This window comes from Eretmochelys imbricata, chromosome 9 (genome assembly GCF_965152235.1).
Source record: "Eretmochelys imbricata isolate rEreImb1 chromosome 9, rEreImb1.hap1, whole genome shotgun sequence".
Taxonomy (NCBI): Eukaryota; Metazoa; Chordata; order Testudines; family Cheloniidae; genus Eretmochelys; species Eretmochelys imbricata.
The window spans coordinates 50,821,862-50,843,346 of NC_135580.1; the positions used below are offsets into that span (position 1 = coordinate 50,821,862).

The 21,485-nt window shown below is 45.5% G+C and overlaps 1 protein-coding gene across 1 annotated transcript; it reads right to left on the reverse strand.

Moving 5' to 3' along the window:
• Positions 1-1,370: 1,370 nt before the first annotated feature.
• DNAJB11 (DnaJ heat shock protein family (Hsp40) member B11) lies at positions 1,371-21,090 on the reverse strand. The gene is made up of 10 exons (XM_077826838.1): positions 20,868-21,090; positions 19,739-19,895; positions 14,233-14,330; positions 12,753-12,885; positions 10,878-11,020; positions 10,223-10,305; positions 8,285-8,342; positions 6,602-6,713; positions 6,045-6,204; positions 1,371-1,746 (listed from the first exon to the last, which is right to left on the reverse strand). The coding sequence occupies exons 1-10, from the start codon at positions 20,933-20,935 to the stop codon at positions 1,682-1,684; spliced, it is 1,077 nt and encodes a 358-aa protein (XP_077682964.1). The 5' UTR covers positions 20,936-21,090; the 3' UTR covers positions 1,371-1,681.
• Positions 21,091-21,485: the final 395 nt, after the last annotated feature.

Below are 21,485 nucleotides of genomic sequence, written 5' to 3' on the forward strand. Positions count from 1 at the left end.
ACAGAGGCGCCTCTATGATTGGAAGATAGTGAGGAAAAACCTAGTTGCAACAGATCCCAGAGCAGCAGATGGGAGAAACAGCATTTTCCTCTGCCATTGTCTAACACCACAGGGGACTGGGGAGCAGTAGGCCAGGGGAGAGAGGCACTGAGCTGTTCCCAAGCGCTTTATGTTTGTGCTACTCAGGATATATTTAAGAAAACTAAACTTGAATCCTCCCAGCTCTTCTGCCTCGAGTAAAAAGGCCCCAAAGTCTCTCTTACAGGGCTACAGTGCAGAGAGAGGGGTGGAGAGTGTTGGCTTTTCAGGGGAGAGGAAAGCAGCACTGCAGAAGGGAGCATGTACATTCTGCTCTGTGAGGGTCAGCACTAGCCCCCAGCAGAGCAGAGGAAAGGAGGTGGCACTTGCCCACAGGTGGGATTAGCTGGCTGCCATTTCTCACCCTTTACCCGCATGGAATGAAGTGCCACACAGCCAGTCTCTCCATCTGTATGTGCTTCAAGGCTTTTTCAGCTACGGCTTCCCAGCGTGCTGGAACACACAATGGCACACCGCCATGGGCAGCCAAACTAAGTGAGCAGAGCCTACTCTCCCTCACAAAGGACACCAGAAAGGGCCAGAGAAACCTCTCCCAACCCAGCAGCACAGCCCTCCTCTCCAGCTCAGAGGCTGCAGAGCTGTTGCATTTATTATCAATCAGACGTAGCACAGCTTGTAGGTCACACACCTATTTTCATTAGGGCAGAGCCTTCTTCAGACACCAAGTGCCTGCTGCTACAAAAGAGCCAGTTCTACTTAGATGCACAGCCAGTCAATTGCCATTAAACTTTGAGCAGTTTTATTACAGTGCTCCCTGTTGCACCTGTTCTCTTGGAGGACTAAGTGCAGGGGATACCAAACTATTCCAACCAAGCCTTTGTGTGCAAGGAGATGGGGGAGTGGGAAGAATTCCTAACAGAGTTCTAGTCTGGGCACAGGAAGAGACGGGTTTTTTTTTTTTTTAGAGCTCTATAAAGCAAAGAAAGGGCAAGGTGATTGCTGATATTTTCAAAGACCAGACTCAGTTCTGGCTTGAAACTTTGTGTGAATTTTGCAGGCAAGAGACTATTTTTGGCATTAAGAGAGTCAGAAGAGGACTGAAGAGGCCATCTTCACCACTGCCTCCAGAACTCCATCCAATGCCTCTGTAGCCGCTCCCAAGGCCCTCACTCAGTTCACTTCTAACAGAAACTGACCTCTTTCAGTGGAGTTGTGTGTTCTGAAAGAATACAGACCATTAGGCTCTGTGGGGAGGGACTGAGAGGAAATGTTAGGGGAAGATCAACATGAGAGACAAAGAGAAACGAGGAAAATACATTGAGAGGGTCAAGAAAAGTAACATCAAAATATATTTAAAAACCAGAATTTCCAATTTGCACTGAGTTTAACACCCCCCTGCCCCCATTTTCTTTGCTTAGGGGCTTTGCTCACTGCTCCAATACCGGGAACTCTATAGGCAGCACCAGTTATGCCCTGAAAAAGGAAATATTTTCCTTAAGCCATCTGACAACCTTCACCATTTGCAAAAATCTGCTTGAACCATCGCTCCATTTCCCTCCTTTTTGTTCTACAATGGGCAGAAGACTGCAAATAAATATCACTGATTTCACTTTTCATTTGCAATCAAGTCCAATTTGTTGTGTTAGTATCCCTGCAGTCCATTGTACACCTTCTGCACAGATGCTTGTTTCAACAGCTGTTTGAGACCTGCCATAGAAAAGGAACAGTTACCACACAGCATGAAAAACCCCGACAATATTTACATATCTGACTTGACACAGAAGCCACTTGGGCACCCCAGCTGGCACATCTAAGCAATGGAATACAAACATCTGGCAGTCCAACTATCTCACTGGACAGTTAAACAGAAGGGCAGTACAAGTCCATTCTCATAAGGAGAGGTGGCGCTAAGTGGATAATGCTGTTATATTAAAGCCTTCTTACACGTCCTCCCACAACACAGAATAGGCTGAAACACAAAAGAGCTGAGACCCAATGAGACAGTCACCTCTGCTACAAACTAAGCAAGGCAGCAGATGGGGGTGGGGTGGAGACAAAAGAGGCTGGAGGAGATGCTCAAGATTCTCACACACATACTAAACACACCACCCCGAGATCCCAGCGGCATGGGAGAAAAGTCGAGCCCAGGATACATTCTCTGGCCTCCTGTGTTGCTAGAACAATCCACTTATCCAGTGAAATGCTAGACTGTTTTCTTTACATATTAATATGGATACCACACTTAGTAAAGTCATGTTTAAGACTATTTCAATGGATTATTTTGAAGTTGTATTCTGATGTCCTGTCTATATCCACATCTTGTCTGAAAGTGAGGGCTGGGATCTGATTGGCTGGCATGGGGTGTCAGATGCACTGGTTAGCACTCGCAACACAATATCCCACCTATGTGGGTCACTGTATTAAGGGAAAGACAGACAGACCTGCATCTCCTCCACCTAGTGGCCTAGGCTGCAAGACATGGGTGGGAGCAGGGGAGGTAGGAAAGAGTGTGTACAGCTCTGCTGGTCTGACGCTCTCTCTCCTGGATCTCAGCTTCCTGACATGAAAGCAGCAGAAATCCTACTTCACTTAGACTTTTAACCCTGTGGAGTGCTGCACGTTGCTTGCTCCCCTCTGAACAGTCCAGCCTGCTCCTTCAGCTGCACAGACGTTAAAGCTCCAAAAGAGTAATAAAGCCAATTCAAAGAGAAGCAATATAAGTATAGAGCTCAGGTGTAAGCATAGGAACCCTCTAGGAAGTAATCTCTGGCTGGCAGGTGGCAGAGAATCTGGTCAAAGGGACACCAGAGAAGCAGAATAAGGAGATAGTTTTCCCATCTTTAGGAGATGCCCTCCGGCAGGATTCTCACTGCTGGAGCAAAAGAAGCTCATGAGACGCCTCAAAAGAAGGTGCACTTAACATTACAAACAGAAGGGCCAGTGGCCAAGAATGAGAAAAGGAAGGAATTTTTCCCCTCGCTAGATAAACAGAAAAGTACAGGACTAAGTATTTCTTGAATATTTAGGCGCACAGCTGCCATTCAGACAGACAGTCAAGTTATGTTGTCGATCCCCTAATGCCTCCAGTAGCCCAGGGGAGACGTGGGTTGATCTTCTGACATCCTCCAGAGTGGTGTTCATCGTCAGTCAGCTGAGAACACATGAAGGCCCAGCCAGTGCAGTTACGCTACAGCTACCTCCACATATCTTTCTCAACCCTGGAGCACTGACACTGGCCCAAGAGACACAACATTGGCAGCGCTGCTCCCTGCAACAAAGTATCCTCGAGAACTCTAGGGAAGTATCCTAGAGTTCCTATGAACAGAGAGATCCAGCCTGCACAGTCACCCACCCTCCCTGAAGGACAGGAGGAGTGCCACTGAGCGCTCTGTGGCAGCCTTGCATAGGACAGTGTCCAGGCAAGATTGCCAAGCACAACTGGTAACCAAAAAGCACCATCACTCCCTCTGCTTCCAGTGCACTAATACAGGAGAGGGAAATCCAGGGCTCTTGATGGAGACCTAATGGCCCCTCCTGCCTTCGTTTCTTTAGTGAAGGCTCCACCTCCTTAGATGGGCTGGAATGCAATGCCACTGCCTTCAAGTGCTATACGTGAGATGGGGGCTGACACTTGGAGGAGCTCTTTGCTTTGGGGGAGATGTGCCATGAATTCTAGATGGGAAACTACCCAACAAGACTTCGTGGCAGGCAGCAGAGTGTGCACTAGTACCAAGTCTCAGTACACAGACTTCATTGACTCAGGATTTATTCTGCAGGGCATTTTGTGCCAAACCGACAGAATCTCTCTCTCCGGGATGGGTTGAATGGAATTCCCATCCCCATGCTTTTTAAGTGTGGAGTGACATTTGCAAGCATTCTTCATGTCCCTGCGCATTGTGACCCAATCCTAGTCAGGGACATCGCTCTGCTATGCTGGCAGAGCAGCCTTTCTTCCTCCTCTGACATATATGCCAAAGAGAAAGAGGGGCTCTGAAAGCCCAGCACAGATCAGAGCAAGCAACAATGCACTGGAGACAAGGCTCCTGGGGAAAACAGAAAAACACCTGGGAAGAGAGCCAAAGCTGCAGCACCCATCCAAAAAAGTGATGGAGAGCATGAGGCAGAGACCTCACACTTTTAAAATCAGCCACAGAATCAACAGGAGCAGGGAAAGGACTGAAAGGATGCTGGTGCTGCAGCTGTCAGGAGCTCCCTCACTGACTAGTCAAGAAGGAAGCGACTGGAATATTCTCAAGGCAGCATTTCTACACTCTGATGGTGGCACACGACACCACTAAGGGGCTGGCTTCCACTCTACAAACTCTGGGAGATGTAGTTCTGCCATTCTCACACTAGGAGGCAGATGCCCAGGAGGGAGACTCCTGGCAGACAGTATCTTCAGAAAAATGCGTGTGGTGGCCCTGAGCAAGCCCAAAGGTAGTCCAGATGCTTCCCTCTAAGCTGCTTTGGAAGTGGGAGAAGAGAGTCTCTCCTGGAGCATCCATACTTAACTGTGCCAGGATCCAATTCCTTCCCCTATTAGTGGCAGAACATGGTTTCCATCATCCCCTGGGGGGGATATGTGGAAGAGGAACTCCTCTCTGCTACTGCCTGGAGTACAGGAGCAACGCCTGCTGCAGGTGCGGGGATGGGGTGCGGGGAGAAGAAGGTTCTTCTAGCAGTATGACAGGTTTCAGAGTAGCAGCCATGTTAGTCTAAACTTATGCTCAAATACATTTGTTAGTCTCCAAGGTGCCACAAGTACTCCTTTTCTTTCTGATAGCAGTGTTTCAGAAGCTGTGAAGAAGTGGGGGCTAAAGATGATCCTTCTCTGTCCTGCCCCCAACTTTATGAGAGCTACCTGGCCTGCCAATCTTCACCCTCAATTTAGCTCAGACATTCATCCTCTAAAGAGGATTAAGTTGCAGCAAACTAAGTCCACTTTACTCCTGTGTGAGAGCATCAGAGGGGTGGGGGTTAACAGGTTATAATTTATGCATGTCGATTTCATAGCGAAAGCTGATTTTCCTCAGCATTCCTGCATAGGCTTGGCCTATGTGCTTAGGGTAAAAAGAGGTGGGGAAAAAGCATTTATTTCCTGATGCAGCACAGCAGCTTCCACCTTAACGTCAGAGCAATACCCAACGCCAAAGAGAAGTGGAGGGAGATGCTGGGAAACTGTGCTGTTAAGTCTGAGATACCATTCTAAAAAGGGTGAAGCCAGTGCAGGGCTAGGTCCAGTTCTAACCCATCTCCAACAAGGGTGCAATCTGTCCCTTGGATGGGAGCTTTGAAGCGGCTCCAGATTTGTCAATGCTATACAAATATCAGACCAGTGGTCCATCTAATCTAATCTGGTAGGCATCCAAGTACAGCAACTGAAACCAGATGCTTCAGAGGAAAGAAGAAATTGCCCACAGTGCACCTAGCCAATTACATTGTGCCGGGGTGGCTAACCTGAGCCTGAGAAGGAGCCAGAATTTACTAACGTACATTGCCAAAGAGCCACAGTAATACTTCAGCAGCCCCCACATCATCAGCTCCCCCTGTCCCAGTGCCTCCCACACACTGGCAGCCCCACCGATCAGCACCTCCCCCTCCCTTCCCGCACCTCCTGATCAGCTGTTTTGTGGCATGCAGGAGACTCTGGGGATAGGAGGAGGAGCGAGGGCATGGCAGGATCAGGGGAGGGGGGTGGGAAGGGGTAGAAGTGGGGGCAAAGCCAGGGGGTTGAACAGTGAACATCCCCTGGCCCATTGGAAAGTTGGCACCTGTAGCTCCAGCCCCGGAGTTGGTGCCTATACAAGGAGCTGCATATTAACTCTGAAGAGCCGCATGTGGCTCCGGAGTCGCAGGTTGGCCATCCCTGTATTATGCTGTATGCAGGGGTGGGGGGAGAGAATTCCTTCCTGATCCCTACAGGCGGTTATCTTAAATCGCATGACAAAGCTCTATCATTGTTCAGAAAATTCTGAGATGATGTGGTAGGTTTTTAAAGCACAAACCTTCCCGCTGTTCATCTGTCAGCTGCTCTTTGGGGAAATCCACATCAAAAGTAATTATCAGTGAGCCTTTGATGTTGTTGTTATCAAAGTTTGGAAGACCTTCTCCTTTTTTCCACAGTTTGGCCCCAGGTTTTGTGATTTTATCCCGGGCAACATGAACCTACAAAGCAAGGGAAAATTGAGAACAGTGTTAGTATCCGGTTATCCTAAATTTCCTTTATGGCAATATTAGACAGGCATGCTCAATACTGAATATGCCACAAAGCCAGTAATATTCAGTACCAGGACACGTAAGAGCACTGACACAGAGCTTAGGACAACATATGCCAGCACATGCCCTCTAGCCTGGAGGCTAACCAATGACTGTGCCCTCCCTTGTAGCTTCTGGAGCAGACTCCAGATAGTCAAAATGGGTCCTTTTAAAATCTCTGGATGAGACAAGATTGTCTAGGGTCAACAGCTGCAACTAGAAGTCGACAAGTCCCTGTGGGGAACAGGGAATTCATTACTGAAATAATTTTGCTTGTAGAGAACATGAAAGAAAACTCTTGCCTCACCTTGTGCCCATCTAAATGGGCAATATCCATTTCAAAGCCTATCAGTGCCTCGACCAGCGAGATAGTGACGTTTGTATATAAATCATCCCCTCTTCTTTCAAAGACAGGGTGCCTGTGAACAGAGCATAGGAACTTGAACCGTTGACCTCTCACCTCACCTCTTCTGCAAAAGTCAGGACTAGAGCTGAGCGAAATTGTTTTGGGAAATAGTAAAGTCACAGAAATATGCATTTTTCATGGCACTGAAACAATGAATGAGTTCAGGCTGAATTCAACGAACTGTTTTGGCTGAAAAAGAACGGAGAATAAAAATGTCAAAGATGTTGTTTCAATTTGACATTTGAAATGTTTCATTTCAACCTGAACAAAGCTTTTCAATTTTTCATTTTGGCGAGAAAAATTCAGAATCGGTTCAAAAGGAACTGATTTTGGTTTTGTTTTTTTTTAATATTTCCATTCAGGCACAGAACTGAAAAGTCAATTATTCAGGACCTCTAGGTTACTTGCTTCCCTCCATTTATGAAAAGGCTTGAAGAGTTCACATAAATCTCAGAAGAATGGAGAAGACATTCATAAGCCTGATTCAGCTTCCTTTTCCTGTGCTAGGGGATGTGCATTACTAAGAATCTTGCCCTGTGAACTGAAAGGAGGGGAGAGGTGTGATAGGCACACTCTAGCCCCCGCATCCTCCAGGTGTCCCCCTGCAGTTTCCAGCCCCATATCCATTGGACACTCACAGATTTACCAGGCCTGCTGGTCCCAAAGGAACAGTTCTGTGTTGCACCTTAGAACACAGCTCTGTGTAACATAAAACAGAGAAAGCAAGTGTAACCAAGGCTGGCGGAAGTCACAGTGGGGCTGTAGACAGGCTGCTGGGGTCAGAGCTGCTGACCCAGGGCTGTCCAGCACATAGAAACTCAGGATGCGACCTGCATGCAGGTAGCTGCTTGTGAGCATCCCAGGCTGGAAGCTACAGTGGTAAAGCATTGTAAGGCAGCCATGGTTGCAGGGCAAGTGGTGACAAAACTCCTCACTGGTCTGGACTGCATTGCACACCATCACATACAGACCTCACTTCTCACATATTTTCCATACATACATCTCACAATGGTTATAATGACCAGTGTGACACAGACTTTCATTAGAGACCTTCCATTACATTCTCTAGTGAATTACTATGTAGATCACGGATGAGAGGATCCCTGTAACCCTTATGCACCCCTGTACCCTTTGACAGCTGGCACAAAGAGGGACCTGGGACACGAGAGCTTTGTCAGGCAGTCCCACATGACTCATCCAGCAGCTTCCTTTTTCCTGTTCTAGCGACATGTTCCATTTCCTGTTCCATTCACAGGGCAAGAGGTGGAGAGGAGTGTCAAAATACCATGTGATTCATCCAGGAGCTACCATCTAATCTTAGATTTTGGGCCAAACAAAACAAAAATCCTGTGAACAGCTGGCAATAATCTCAAAGTATTCTAACACCCTTAACATATGACACTCTCTGCAGAGTCCTGCCTCCAGCCCTCCATTAAAACCATCAGAGGATTGGCTTTCTCGCCTCACTGATGCTGCTGCTGGGTAACAGGTGCCATTTGAACTGCAAAACTGATACAAAAGACACTGGTAAGTTTTCTGTCTCGTAGCCAGGAGAGAAGTGGGTTAGCTAGGCAGGTTACTTACTTGAGAACTTTTATTCGGAAGCGTAAGTCACCCGGCTCCCCATCTACATGGGGTTCACCTGTGGAAGTAAGTTAGAAATGGTGTGTTACACTAAGTCATCAACTGGGGCTTCACCAGCAATTAGCCAGCTTGTCTGACATCAGAGAGACTTGGCTCACTAGATGGCTTGGTCTCGTATTCTTCTTCTAACCTGAAAAAACCCACACCATTTTTATGAAAGACTCCCTACCTACATGCAGCATTCTTAGATGGAAGACCCCAGGCTTTTGGAGTCATGTCTCAATGAACATTGGAGCATGAAATTAGTGCAGAAGAGTCACCTACAGACTGTGTGCGTGACAGATATGGCAGTGTCCTGCCACACCCTTGGGATACTTTACTGAATAAAGTTTAAGTATCTTTGAGACCCATTGTGTTAAATGAATGGTTTATGTATTATTGTGGTTGTCAGTTGCAATTATATGTAACCTCTCTGGATGGAGGGGATGGGGGAAGAGAGTGGACAGATGTGAGACTTTGAAGTTCAAAGGACTATATTAAAAATGTGCCAGATGAATGGGTTTGGAGGGACAATTAATATTAAGTGGATTTCCAGGGGAATACCTAGGGAGAGGTTGATGCAAATTCTTCCCCTCTGGCTATGTGAAAACCCAGCCTTCTGAAGCTACGCCCTGAGGAGCAGATCATTGTCTTCCGATTACCTGTTCCCAGAGATGAGATCAAAGGCCTGAACTGTACAAAACCAGCTGAACTGCTCAGCCTGGGTTCTGGTTCTGAATCTGAGAGTTATGAACTTGTAACCACAGAGAAAACCTAGTTGTGGGTATTGAAGGACTAACACCTACCAGAGCCAGACTCCTGGTAAGCTTTTTAGCATCTGGGTAGGTTCTTTTATTTTTTTAATATGTTTTCTCTGTAATACTTTCATCTTAACAATAAATATGCTTGCTAAGAAAGAGCTATGTGGTAACTTATAACTGTGGGGAATAGACTAGTCATAACCTCTGGAGAGAAAGCAAAGCGCAGATGCTGGTCTTTTGGGCAGTCTGGCTTGCTGTGGACATCACAGTGTAGAACGGGAACTGCGCAGCCTTGAAGATCCCTCAGTCAGAACGGAGTGAGATGTGGGCCTCTGCCCTAGAGAGATGACTTTTTAGAAGCTGGAAACCTCTAAATGGGTGCTGTTGAGGGACCAAAGTGAAGGAGCACAGGAGCCACTGCCATGAACTGTGACAACGTGGATTATCCAAAACCTATACAGCTATAGTTGAGATACTGTGTAGCACTGCAGCTCACTTTGATGACTAAAGGCAACCAAGGGTTTATTGGGACACGAAGTCATGATATTAGTTAATTCTGTTAAATGGCTAGAAGAAAAATTTTTGCATAATGGAGACTTGCTGATAAAGCAGGTTCTAGGCAGAAACTGGGTCTGTTTCTGAAGCATGTACCTTTCAGCCCCCTTGGAACATCAAGGGTGAGCTCAGGCATAGGGTGCAGTGATGTAGGATTTAGCATTCTGCTATGTTTTCCCTTTCGGCTTCCTGCTTTGACTCTGTCAGATCTGAACAAGTGATAATGGCGAAAGACTCCACATGCTTGGGCCAGGGGACTTGCATACACACTTCAAATAGAGCTGAGCATTATGGCAGACATATGTCACAGGTCCTCTTTCTGACAGGAATGCTTTCCCTTCCTGTTTCCAGCTGTCTAATATAAAAGCAAGGGGGCTGAACTCTTTGAGCAGAGCGTTACTAAAATTGACTGCAGGGTGCAGTCTCTAGATTGAGAGAATGCATAGGACAAACCAACGGCTTAAAAAGGGGCAAGTTCAAAACAATACCCCACAGCAAGCACTGAGATTCCTGAATGCTGCCCTCATCATAATCATCCTAGTGTTACCAAAGCTGATCTTTATGGCGGCAGCTAGTGCCATACCTTCCCCGATGAAGGGGTACTCCATGTCATCCCTCACGCCTGGCTCTATCTCTACCTCTAGTGTTCGCTCTTCATTCACAAGCCTGGGGAGATAAAGAGAAACAAAATAGAAGAGTGGATGCTGTGCTCAGCAAGAAGACAGGTTTTACTCATTTTATTGGACTAGCACAGGCTACTCCCACAGTGGCCTGCTGCTTCCATCATTTACTACCCACTACGCAGAGTGGAGGGCAAAAGGTGTCTCTTACTCTGTCTCCACTGGTCAACCATCATAGACAGCAAAGAGCTAAGCTACTGAAACCATCCCATGATCCCATGTACACTACTACTTCAGCAGTCCCCACCTCCACATATCCCAATAGTACTCCTGTCCAACTTTAGCCTCTTTCACAGCAGTGCAGAATGGCCTCTTTAGATGGGTGTAAAGTCAAGGAGAGTGGAGCTAAAAAATGCAAATTAGAAAAATCATCTACCTAATCCGGTTTCTCATTCCTGCCACAACTGCAAAGTATACGATAAAACCAGCTGCTGTTTCCCAATAAGCCACCCCGCCACATGGGTCATACTGGTCACACATGCATGTCCTTCCCCCATCTAGTGGCCAGTTGTGATTAGCTATCCATATCACAGTATAGGGCAGAAACACAACACTCACTTGACATTGGGACACTCATCACAGACAACTTCTTGAGTCATCTGGAAACGCCCAGGGCCTAGCTGGGTGGTCCTCATCTCCTGCCGGCAGTTGCATTTCCGTTTGCCAGGAGCCTGCCTGGCCACTGGCTTGTTCCTAACAACCTGCAAGAAACACATACAGCAGTTTCATATCAAGCAGTCACACTGTATAATGATCTCGAGGCTTTGCAAATAGCTGAGTTCCTTCAAGCAACATTCTAGACAACAAGCCCCATGATATCTGTGCTGTAACCAAAACAATTGCCTTTGATCTTGGAAATGCCTTCCTGAATACAGTCTTCAGTTCACTACCTGAAAACCCACTGTGTCCCTGTTATAGTCATGTTCCTTTTAAGCCTGCTTCCCAATGCTTATCCACCTTTCTAAATAAAAATGGTAACATTAGACTGAAACATCTGATGCCTTCAATGAATTATTTTGGGAAGCTGGCTAAAATTCCATTCATTTTACAGTGACTAGGAAAGTTTTTTCTGTAAAGATATTTTTAGAATTTTTTTTTTCTTCCATATTCACATCTCTGAACAAGCTTGATTTAAATCCGGCTGAGGCACTTGTCACTGAAGACAACACCTGAAGACTGCAAGCTGTGCAAGTGCAGTACTTGATGATTCTTCTTTTTAACAGTATGTCACAGTGCTAAGCTCCTGGCTTTATTTCAAAACATACCTTTATACCTGTTTTTTACTGGGTTTGAGGTCTAACAGGATTTCTATGTCCAGATGCAAGTACTTCTGATGTGCATGTGTGTCCATTTCCATATTATTTGGATGGGAAAACAAATAATTTTTTACATTGAAGAACCCAAGGAAATGAAACGTGAAAACTGTGTTAATCAATGTTGAGATTCAGGAAATTAAGTTATAGTTCCTAAATCTACCACGATTTGGTCATACTTTATATATTAAGGTATACAGTTCATATACAATATTGTATATTGCTGTTTACACACACTGGGCATATCTACACTGCAGCTGGGAGGTGTGATCACAGCACGTGTAATCTAGGTAGATCAAAGGTAGCTCCAGTAACATTAGCAGTGAAGATAGCCATATCCACCCAGGGCATACTTCAATGGCTAGCTTGTTGCAACATGTCATGCAATCACACCTGACTGCAGTGTAGACACACAAACCCCTTAAGTTAATGGTTAATTACCTTGGGAACCGTAATTTTGAGTTGCCTGATTTACACACTTGAACCCTCAACTCTAATGCTCGATTAATATAGCTTTTTTGCATTTAATTCTGTACTGGGGATTGCCAGCATCAGAGACATAACTAGTTAAATGAAAGAAAAGGAGTACTTGTGGCACCTTAGAGACGAACAAATTTAAATGAAAGCATCGTATATTTGCTAAACACAGAATGTTAGATGTCTGTTGTGACAGAGATGCTTGGCTATGTAAAAATTAAGTTAGATTAATAGTGTGGCAACTACTTTGCTGAAAGAGGCAGGATTTGATATGAGAGGACCTGACTTCAAGAGACTAAATAAGCTTACATCTCGTTTAATGTTTCATCTCTTTGCTGCAGCTTTCCATTGGATTTCAAAGTGACCTACCTGGGAACTTCCCTTTCCCCACAGTGCTTTTGGTTCCAAGAACAGTACCAGGTTACTTGGCAGCAACAGGAGGATGCAGAGCATAAGAAATCCCAGCATTGCCTCTCACCCATGTCTGTGTTGTACCTCACCTCTCCTCAGACACACTGTTAGGAAGTAACCCATTTCCATTTCTTTCTAAGAATGCACTATTCCCACCAACAGTTAAGCCAGCAGTCACCAGCAAGCTCAAGGGTTGAACGGGGAGGCCCCAGAAATAGACTGTTACACTTACTTCCACAAAGTTTCCTGAATACACTTCCTCCAGTGTAACTTCCAGGTCCACAATGATGTCACTTCCTCGTGGAATATTCCTGTCTTGCTGACGAGGACTTCCTCCAAACATGAAACCAAAGTCCCCAAAGAAGCTACAGAGTAATGGACATTCATTAATTCAGGAAGAAGTTTTAGTTCACTCCAGCTATGTGGCTTTACAAACAGGATCTCTGTTAGAACACAGAGATCAAATGCAGCAATAGGCTTCCTTGAAGACTTTTCTCACCACCACATAAGATGCACTGTTAAGCAAATTGACCATTGGCTGATATTCCTTCAAACACAAGTCGCGTGCTTTCAAAAACGAACAGAAATCAGTTATTTCAGAAGAGATTGCCTCAAAGTCATCACAGCTGGGAATAAATTTTTGGCACCACATTTAAGGTACTTATATGGCCCCAATAACCCTAGTATCGGAGTGCTTCACAGTCTAACATATTTATCTCCTGTAAAGCAGGAAGTGCTATAAACCTCATATACAGATGGGGACTGAAGCACTGAGAGGCTAAGTGACTTGCATCCTCACAAAGGAAGCCTGAGGTGAAGTAGGAAACTGAACCCAAGTCTCCGAAATCCTAGGCTAGAGCCCTAACCACTGGGACATCCTTCTATGCAGTACCAAAGTTCAGACAAGGGCAATATTTGAAGGTGGACACTGAGGGGTCTTCAAAAGTGCATTAACTGCCTTTAGGGGAATCCAGCCCTAGCTGGCAGAGTGTTTAGTAGAGGAAGAGACAGAAACCAAGCATGGCCTTTCTTTTTATTCAGTCAAACTAGTCAATAGGGGCTGCTCTCATCCTTCAAGCAGACCACACCAGCAGATACTGGCACCCTAAAGGACAACTATAGCAAAGATATCTCTATTAGAAATGAATAATCCACAGGTTTACCCTGAAGCGAGAGGTGCTGTTGGAAGTGTGAGTGAATGAAGAGGTCAGATTTTGCTGTATTTAAACCAGTAAAAACCAGGAAAAGATGCTGTACAGTTTTCCTTAAAAACAACCAACCTCCCACCCATTATCTGTGCCAGTGTAATTAACTGCCAGAGGATACAAGAAAGATTCTGCATATTTAATACAATTACAAATCTATTATACCTCACTCACACTCGCAAATCTGCCAAGTGAGTAATGCTGGTTTGTGGGGGGAGAGAGAACAAACATGGTCTTCATGCTCATTACTCAGTGGAAGAAGGGGTGGCATGTGTGTGAAAGCAGCAGCTAGGATATGAGTGTTGAATACACCTCTCAGATTACCCTCTGTCATTAGCTGTCAGTGCTGATTCATTTATCTTTTGACCAGGGAAAAATGAGAAGATCCAGGCTACTAATAACAAAGCATCTGGTCAGTGCTGGAGTCTGTGTGTATTGGTGTCCTTATATTATGGACAAAATTAGTCTTCCCTGCCTGCAGAGCAGTTTGCCAGGATGAAAGCTTACTGTGAGAAGATGTCTCCATGGGAACCCTGGTGACCATCCTTCAGTCCCTCCTCGCCATATGTGTCGTACTGCTTTCTCTTCTCCTCGTCTGAGAGCACCTGGAAGGGCAGAGGATGTGGGACACTAAACATTAGTGCGTAAGCGAACTAGGTTATTTAGACAAGGCTTTTGAAATGAACCCTGCCGTTATTCCGAAATGAGGAACAAGACAGATTGTCATGACTCCATAATAACCTTTAAGTCAGAAGTTTTCAGTATAGCAAGAGCTATAAACCTTTATTTTGCATTCATCTAATTGAAACAGCAAAAACCAAGACACAATATAATTCAAAACTATTTCAATTTTTCATGGTGGTCCAATGGAAGACGAATTGGTAGAACAGTAAGAGTCCAAAAATACAGCCCTTTTGGCAGTCTTTCACAGAAGTGTGTCACCCTTCTTTGTAAACCACATTGCTGCTGCTCCTCCTGCTCCTTGCTCTAACATCAGTGATACAGAAGGAGCATTTGTCTCGAGAACATTTTATAAACTTTAGACAAAATCTCAAGTCTGAGCACTGATGTGAAGCCACTAAATATGACGATAAATCTGCCACGGCACAAACATTGGCACTCACTTCCGGGACAACATGGGGTGAGGGAGGGGAGGGAAGAGAGCAAGAGAGAACATGAAAGCAGTGACCTCAGCTGCATTAAGGTGGAATAACTTTCCAAATGCATGGAATGTGTGACAATCAGATGTACTGATCCATTGATCCAAAAACATATGAGGAGGCTGTTAAAAGTTTTGCATCAGAGTGGGAGTTTGATGAATCTGGGATACATACAGCTTTTGGGTATCTGTTGGAGATGGAAGCAAAAGCCTTATGGAGTACTGGAGTGTGTTATTGACAGTGTTATAATCAATATTAAGGTGAAAAGGAAGGCACAAGTATTTCCTTTTAACTTCATATTTCCATGCTTTTCAGGTTTCAAGGGGGTAGCATACATCCTGATGCAACCTTAACTGCCACTAAATATAGCTTTTGTTTGCTAATTTATCTTGGTATTAGAAAAATTACCAGCAGCAATAGCTATAGCTAGGCTCTTAAACAGATATTAAATATTTACTACATCTGTTGGGGCACGTTCATAACTTTCCAAAATAACGAGGCGTCCGGTGGCACCTTAAAGACTAAGATTTATTTGGGCATAAGCTTTCGTGGGTAAAAAACCCCAATTCTTCAGATGCATGGAATGAAAATTATAGATCCAGGCATAAATATACTGGCACATGAAGAGAAGGGAGTTACTTTACAAGTGGAGAACCATTGTTGACAAGGCGAATTCAGTCAGGGTGGATGTGGTCCACTCCCAATAATTGATGAAGAGGTGTCAATACCAAAAGAGGGAAAATTGCTTTTGTAGCGAGTCAGCCACTACCACTCCCTATTCAAGCCCAAATTAACGGTGTTAAGTTTGCAAATGAATTGTAGCTCTGCATTTTCTCTTTGAAGTCTGTTTTTGAAGTTTTTTTGTTGAAGGATGGCTACTTTTAAATCTGTTATTGAATGTCCAGGGAAATTGAAGCATTCTCCTATTGGCTTTTGTATGTTACCATTCCTGATATCTGATTTGTGTCCATTTATTCTTTTACATAGAGACTGTCCAGTTTGGCCAATGTACATGGCAGAGGGGCATTGCTGGCACTTGATGGCATAAATCACATTAGTTGATAAGCAGGTGAATGACCCCAATGGTGTGGCTGATGTGGTTGGGTCCTCTAACGGTGTCGCCAGAGTAGATATGGGGACAGAGTAGACAATGGGGTTTGTTACAGGGATTGGTTCCTGGGTTAGTGTTTCTGTGGTGCGTAGTTGCTGGTTTCTGTGGTGCGTATTTGCTTCAGGTTGGGAGGGATGTCTGTAAATGAGGACTGGCTTCCCTCCCAAGGTCTGTGAGAGTGATGGATTGTTTTTGTGGATACCGACAAACATGGTTACCCCTCTGATACTTTCCATAATAGAAACCTTCCATACTGGTTCCATGCTTGGTCTGCCCAGAGCTGAAGTGCTTTGTAAAGTTGGAATACTACTGGTTAAACGGTTTTAAATTAGGGGGAGGAGGCAAGAACCAGACCTTTCCTCCAATTTTATTTTTTTTAAGACCTTGCTATAGTAAAAATGGCTGATACATGAAACGGCCATACTTTTCAATGAGGGCTACTGCTTTGTGTGATTTTGTTTTAATTAAACAGGAGATTTGCAGATGGTCCTTATTCTACATGTACAGTGAGGGAAGATGGGCCGTGCATACATGCACAGCTAACAAATATACACTGCTTGGTTGAAGGCACTTACAACAAGGTCCGATGTGAGTGAGTTTGTAAATTCTGTATGCCACTCAGACATTCCCACATCACCTTTTGTAAACACACACAAGAAACACTGCATTGATGCAATACGAAGATTGCACAGTCAGGAAGTGCAAGAACTAAAGAGCCCAACAGCAACATTAAATCTGCTGCATTGCACATATCATATTTTCTAATTTTAGTTCTGCAAAATATTTAAGAACACAATGGACATGTAAGAGTCAATATTGGTGATGTTACCTGAATTTTTATGTTTCCTTACTGGGATTTAGTTGTGCCACCATGGTGCCTTAAAGAGATTAAATTTCAAGTTGACCATGTCAACTTAAAAAAGAAATTAATGAGTTTAATGTTTCAAAGACTACATGTGCCCCTGAGTCTCCCTGCTGATTTTTGTGAATTTACAATCATACTTTTCCCATTTTTCTAAAGCTATTATTGTGTCTGAGACGCACAGAAAGATGGAAACCTGATTATACAGGGAAAACAGTAAAATTAACTGTACGAAATGGAGTCAAAAGTGTCAGGACCCACATCCTGCAAAGACTTACACATGCTAGTAGCCCCATTGATTTTAAATGGGACTAGTCATCAATGTAAAGCTAAGCATGTGTGTAATTCTTCAGAGATCTGGAACTTTAAGTTTGAAAGAAAATAGGTAAATATTTTTCACATTGAAGAAGTGATGAATTTCATGATTTTCTGTTTGCAAGAGACACAGAAAAAACCCACTTCCCAGGATAATTTAAGAATTTCCATTCAAAGTGACCAAACAGTTTGCTTTAAAAAGAGGTCAAACTCAGCAAGACCAGTAGAAAACTTCCCCGTATTGTCTAACTGAAAATTAGATCTTCTCCTTTCATGCACTAATGACTATGTACCTGTGCAGCAGTGCTTCTACAGTGAGGAAAGCACCAGATGTGCAATGGCTACAGTTGCGGATCTTAGTCAGTTGCACAGCATTAGGGCCACCATTAAACCACTGCAGAAGCATAAGTGTGATCCGTATCTGTTCTCCAGCACAGTATCTACTCCAGAAGTTTTACAGACATACATACACCAAATAAATAGATTCTTACACCTAAATAATGTGCTGGCCCAGGACAGCTGCTCACTCCTCCTCTACCTGAAAATTACTGTCAGTTCCTCCTCAGGGACCTCTCTCTGCTCCCTTGAGGCTTGAATGGAAAGGGATAGAGAAACAGCCCCAACCACAAGAGCACAGGAGGAAGAGGAAGGGCAGCAGCTGGTTAGTCACCTAAGATAGGAGGATCCAGCCTGCAATAATTTGAGGTGTGTCCAATATTAAACATGGGGGGTGGTACGAATATGAGGGTTGCATAAAGTGCATTTGGGATGGCAGGGCTCACCTCTCCTTCTGCCTGGCATTCCACAAAAAGCCCAGGCAGCTAGCACCTCACTAAATTCTTCAGTTGACTGGGTAGGGGCCCCCGACTTCAATTCCTTTTCCTGGGCCACAAACAGCCGAAAAGAGGAATACCTGTGTTGTTGCACCATAAGTGACAGACAATAGTTTTTAAGGATGTTCTCTCACTCCGTGAATTAAATACAGATTGCAAAATGGGTTTAATAGATGTGAAAGCCAGAAGGGACCATTACAATCATCTAGTCTGACCTCCTGCGTACCACAGGCCACAGAATTTCAGCCAGTAATTAAGCCTGAATCAAGCCCATATCTTGTGGCTGAAGTGAAACACATTTTTAGAAGGACATTCAGTCAATGTAAAGGCTTTAAGTGAGAAAGCACCATATTTGTTGATAATTAACCATTGAAACATCTTGCCTTCACTATTAGTTTGATTCTGTGTCTAACCTGAGTTAATGTAATTTTAAATTTCAGCCAGGGGATTTTGTCACTACCTTTGTCTCCCAGATCAGGGAGAGAAGATGTTTCTAACTAGGTACTTATATACACCACAATCAAATAATCTCTTAATTGATTTAAGAAGTATAAAGAGAACATTAACTCACATAGTGAGAACACCCTTAAACCAGCTTAAGATTGAAAACATTAATTGTGCCATAAGCAACAGACGATAAAAGCCAGGTATCACAGAGTTTGATCATTTGTCACATATTCTGACAATTTCCATTACACACTGACAGGTTTGAAGATTTAGAAGCATGCTTCAGCTCCAAACTTAAGGACAACCAGGAATCAAATTTCAAACCTGTATCTTAGTAGCCTAGAGACAAATGATAGGGATGGAATAGGGCAGAGGAACTACAAATAATTTTAAATGATCTATTTCAGGTACAACTATGAAATCCCAGAATAGCATATCCTGTCTGAAGATTCCAAAAGAATGGATCGAGATGTCCATTTTATTAATCATGCACTAGTTTCCCTTCCTCAGCGAGAGAACTAACTTTACACCAAAGTTTTGGTGCTCTGAAAGAATAAGCTATTGTTTTCTAGAGAAGAAAATTTAGCCACCTCTGTCCTCGTACATCCTGAGCATCCACAGCAAACAAGCTGTCTTTGGTCCCAGAAAGTCAACTACTGCAACATCTCCTGCAAAATGAAACAAGATGTCCAGATCCCTATATGGGAATTTGCAAACTCCATCAAAGGAAACATTCTTTCTCTCCTACAACATGCAAGAGAGGATAACTTAACTCTGAAAATTAGAATCCAAAAGTTGGCCTCTGACCACTGCTAGCAATCAGGTTAACACACACCAGGCTCTTTATGATTTTTCACTATCACCTCCACTGCAGTTTCTAGTCAATAAACCTGTCTTTTCACTTTTGTTGCAACAATTCGTTACCAATACTGCAATGTAATCATTGCTGACTCCTCCTGATTTGGGGGAGAGATAGCTCAGTGGTTTGAGTATTGACCTGCTAAACCCAGGCTTGTGAGTTCAATTCTTGAGGGGGCCATTTAGGGATGTGGGCCAAAAATTGGGGATTGGCCTGCTTTGAGCAGCGGGTTGGACTAGATGACCTCCTGAGATCCCTTCCAACCCTGATATTCTATGATTCTATGAATGCCAGCTCCAAGGATGTCACTGGGAAAGAGCACTTGTTCCACTCTCCCGCAAACGATGAGATTGGCAGAGATGCCAACAATACAGGAAAACCATGTTTGTGTTAGTACTGGGAGCAGAAACTGATTAACTCACTGACCTCATAGGCAGCACCCAGATCCTGGAACTTTTCTTGTGCTCGTGGATCATCAGGGTTTCGGTCCGGATGAAGCTGCAAAGCCAGTTTCCGATAGGCCTTTTTAATGTCTTTTACTGATGCACTGCGGGACACTCCCAGAATCTTATAGAAATCCCTCCTGAGAAATACAGAGCAAAATACAGAGCAAAATAAGCATCTAGTTGTGGCCTCTGCCACATAGAACTATTCCATATGTGCAGCACATCTATCACTCATATAACACCACCACCACTGTAGCATCCAAACAACTCAACCAATAATGAATGCATCCTCCTGGCACACCTGGGAGCTTGAATCAGTGCTATTAGCACCCTTTTACAGAGGAGGAATTGAAGCAGAGACATTCAGTGACTGGCTAAAGACAGAGCGTGTGTGTGTGTGGTGGTGACACTGACTGTGGGCGTAGGTGTGCGTGTGTAACGGGATAGTCGGAGGCTGTGTGTGGGGGATGGATGGTGTGCTGGGATTTTCAGGGGCTGTGTGTGGGGGATGGGCAGGGGCCAAGTTTGGAAGATGGGAGGACCAAGATAGTCAGAAGCTGTGTATGAAGAATGGGCAGGGGCCAGGTGAGGGGTCGGGATTGTCAGGGACCAGGGGGTGGGGGGGGAAGGGCTGGGCAGGGGCCAGGTGTGGGAGTGGGGGGCTGGGATTGTCAGGGGATGTGTGTAGGGGATGGATGGGGAACCAGGTGTGGGAGCAGGGGGGCAGAATAGTTGGGGGCTGGGGAGGGGCCAGGATAGTCGGGGCGGTGTTGGGGGGCGGGGAGATGGGCAGAGGCCAGGTGTAAGGAATGGGGGCCCGAGATAGTCGGGGGCTGGGGGGGCAGAAGGGGATGGGTGATGGGTGGAGGTTGGTCGCTGCTTGGGGTGGGCGGGGCGAGAGTGGGAGGAGAAGGAGGGGAATGGTGTGGGCGGAGACCGGGGAGGCCCGCGAAGGGTGGGGGCTAGTCGGTGCCTGAAGGGCCGGAGGCGGGGGCTCGGAGTCGGCCTAAGGGATCGCGCCCCCTTACGAGGAGCGGACCTAGGCCCCCACAGGCCCCGCTCCCCCGGAATCCCCACCCGCCCGCCCGCCCGCCCGCGGCCGCACTCACCCGGCGCTGGCCTCCCCGAGGAGGTAGAGCAGCAGCAGGCAGAGAAGGCCGAGGCAGCGGGGGGCCATGACGACGGCGAGGCCTCGCTCCCTGCCGAGGCTGCACGCGGCTGGGACACGGCTCACTTCGTCTGGGGGTAGCGCGGGGGACTTCGGCCGGGTCCCGCAGCAGCGACGACTCAGTCACCGGTAACCATAGATATGAACCAGAACCCGGCGACGAGAGCGGTCCAATCAGACTGCGGCACAGACCGCGGCCCTAGTCACACCTCGCCAATCACAGTCGCACACTTCAACAATCGCCCGGCCGTACTGGCCAATAACATCAGTCTACGTCAGCAGTGAGCCTCCTGACCAATCGTGACTATTTCCGTCACTTACCCCAGTGTCCAATCAGAACGCCAGGAAGGACAGTGACATCACTATCAGAAACCAACTAAAAGTGACTGCTCAGAGAGTGCCGGTCCGCGTGATAGCCAATCACAGGCTGCCCGTGCCTTCCGGCCAATCACGGAGCGAACAATACTCTCGCCTCCACGCTCCTCAAACGCACCAATCAGAACCTCGCTACTGTGAAGGCTAGCGCAGGCGCTTAAGTTCCAGCAAAAGACTAGTCTGT

Excerpts from the sequence above, each read along its gene's own strand:
- DNAJB11 (XM_077826838.1), bottom strand. The coding sequence starts at position 20,935 with ATGGCCCCCCGCTGCCTCGGCCTTCTCTGCCTGCTGCTGCTCTACCTC. Across the intron at positions 14,331-19,738 it reads ATCTGGGTGCTGCCTATGAG|GTGCTCTCAGACGAGGAGAA; the intron begins GTCAGTGAGTTA and ends CTGCCCTTCCAG. Across the intron at positions 6,205-6,601 it reads CCCATTTAGATGGGCACAAG|GTTCATGTTGCCCGGGATAA; the intron begins GTGAGGCAAGAG and ends CTTGCTTTGTAG.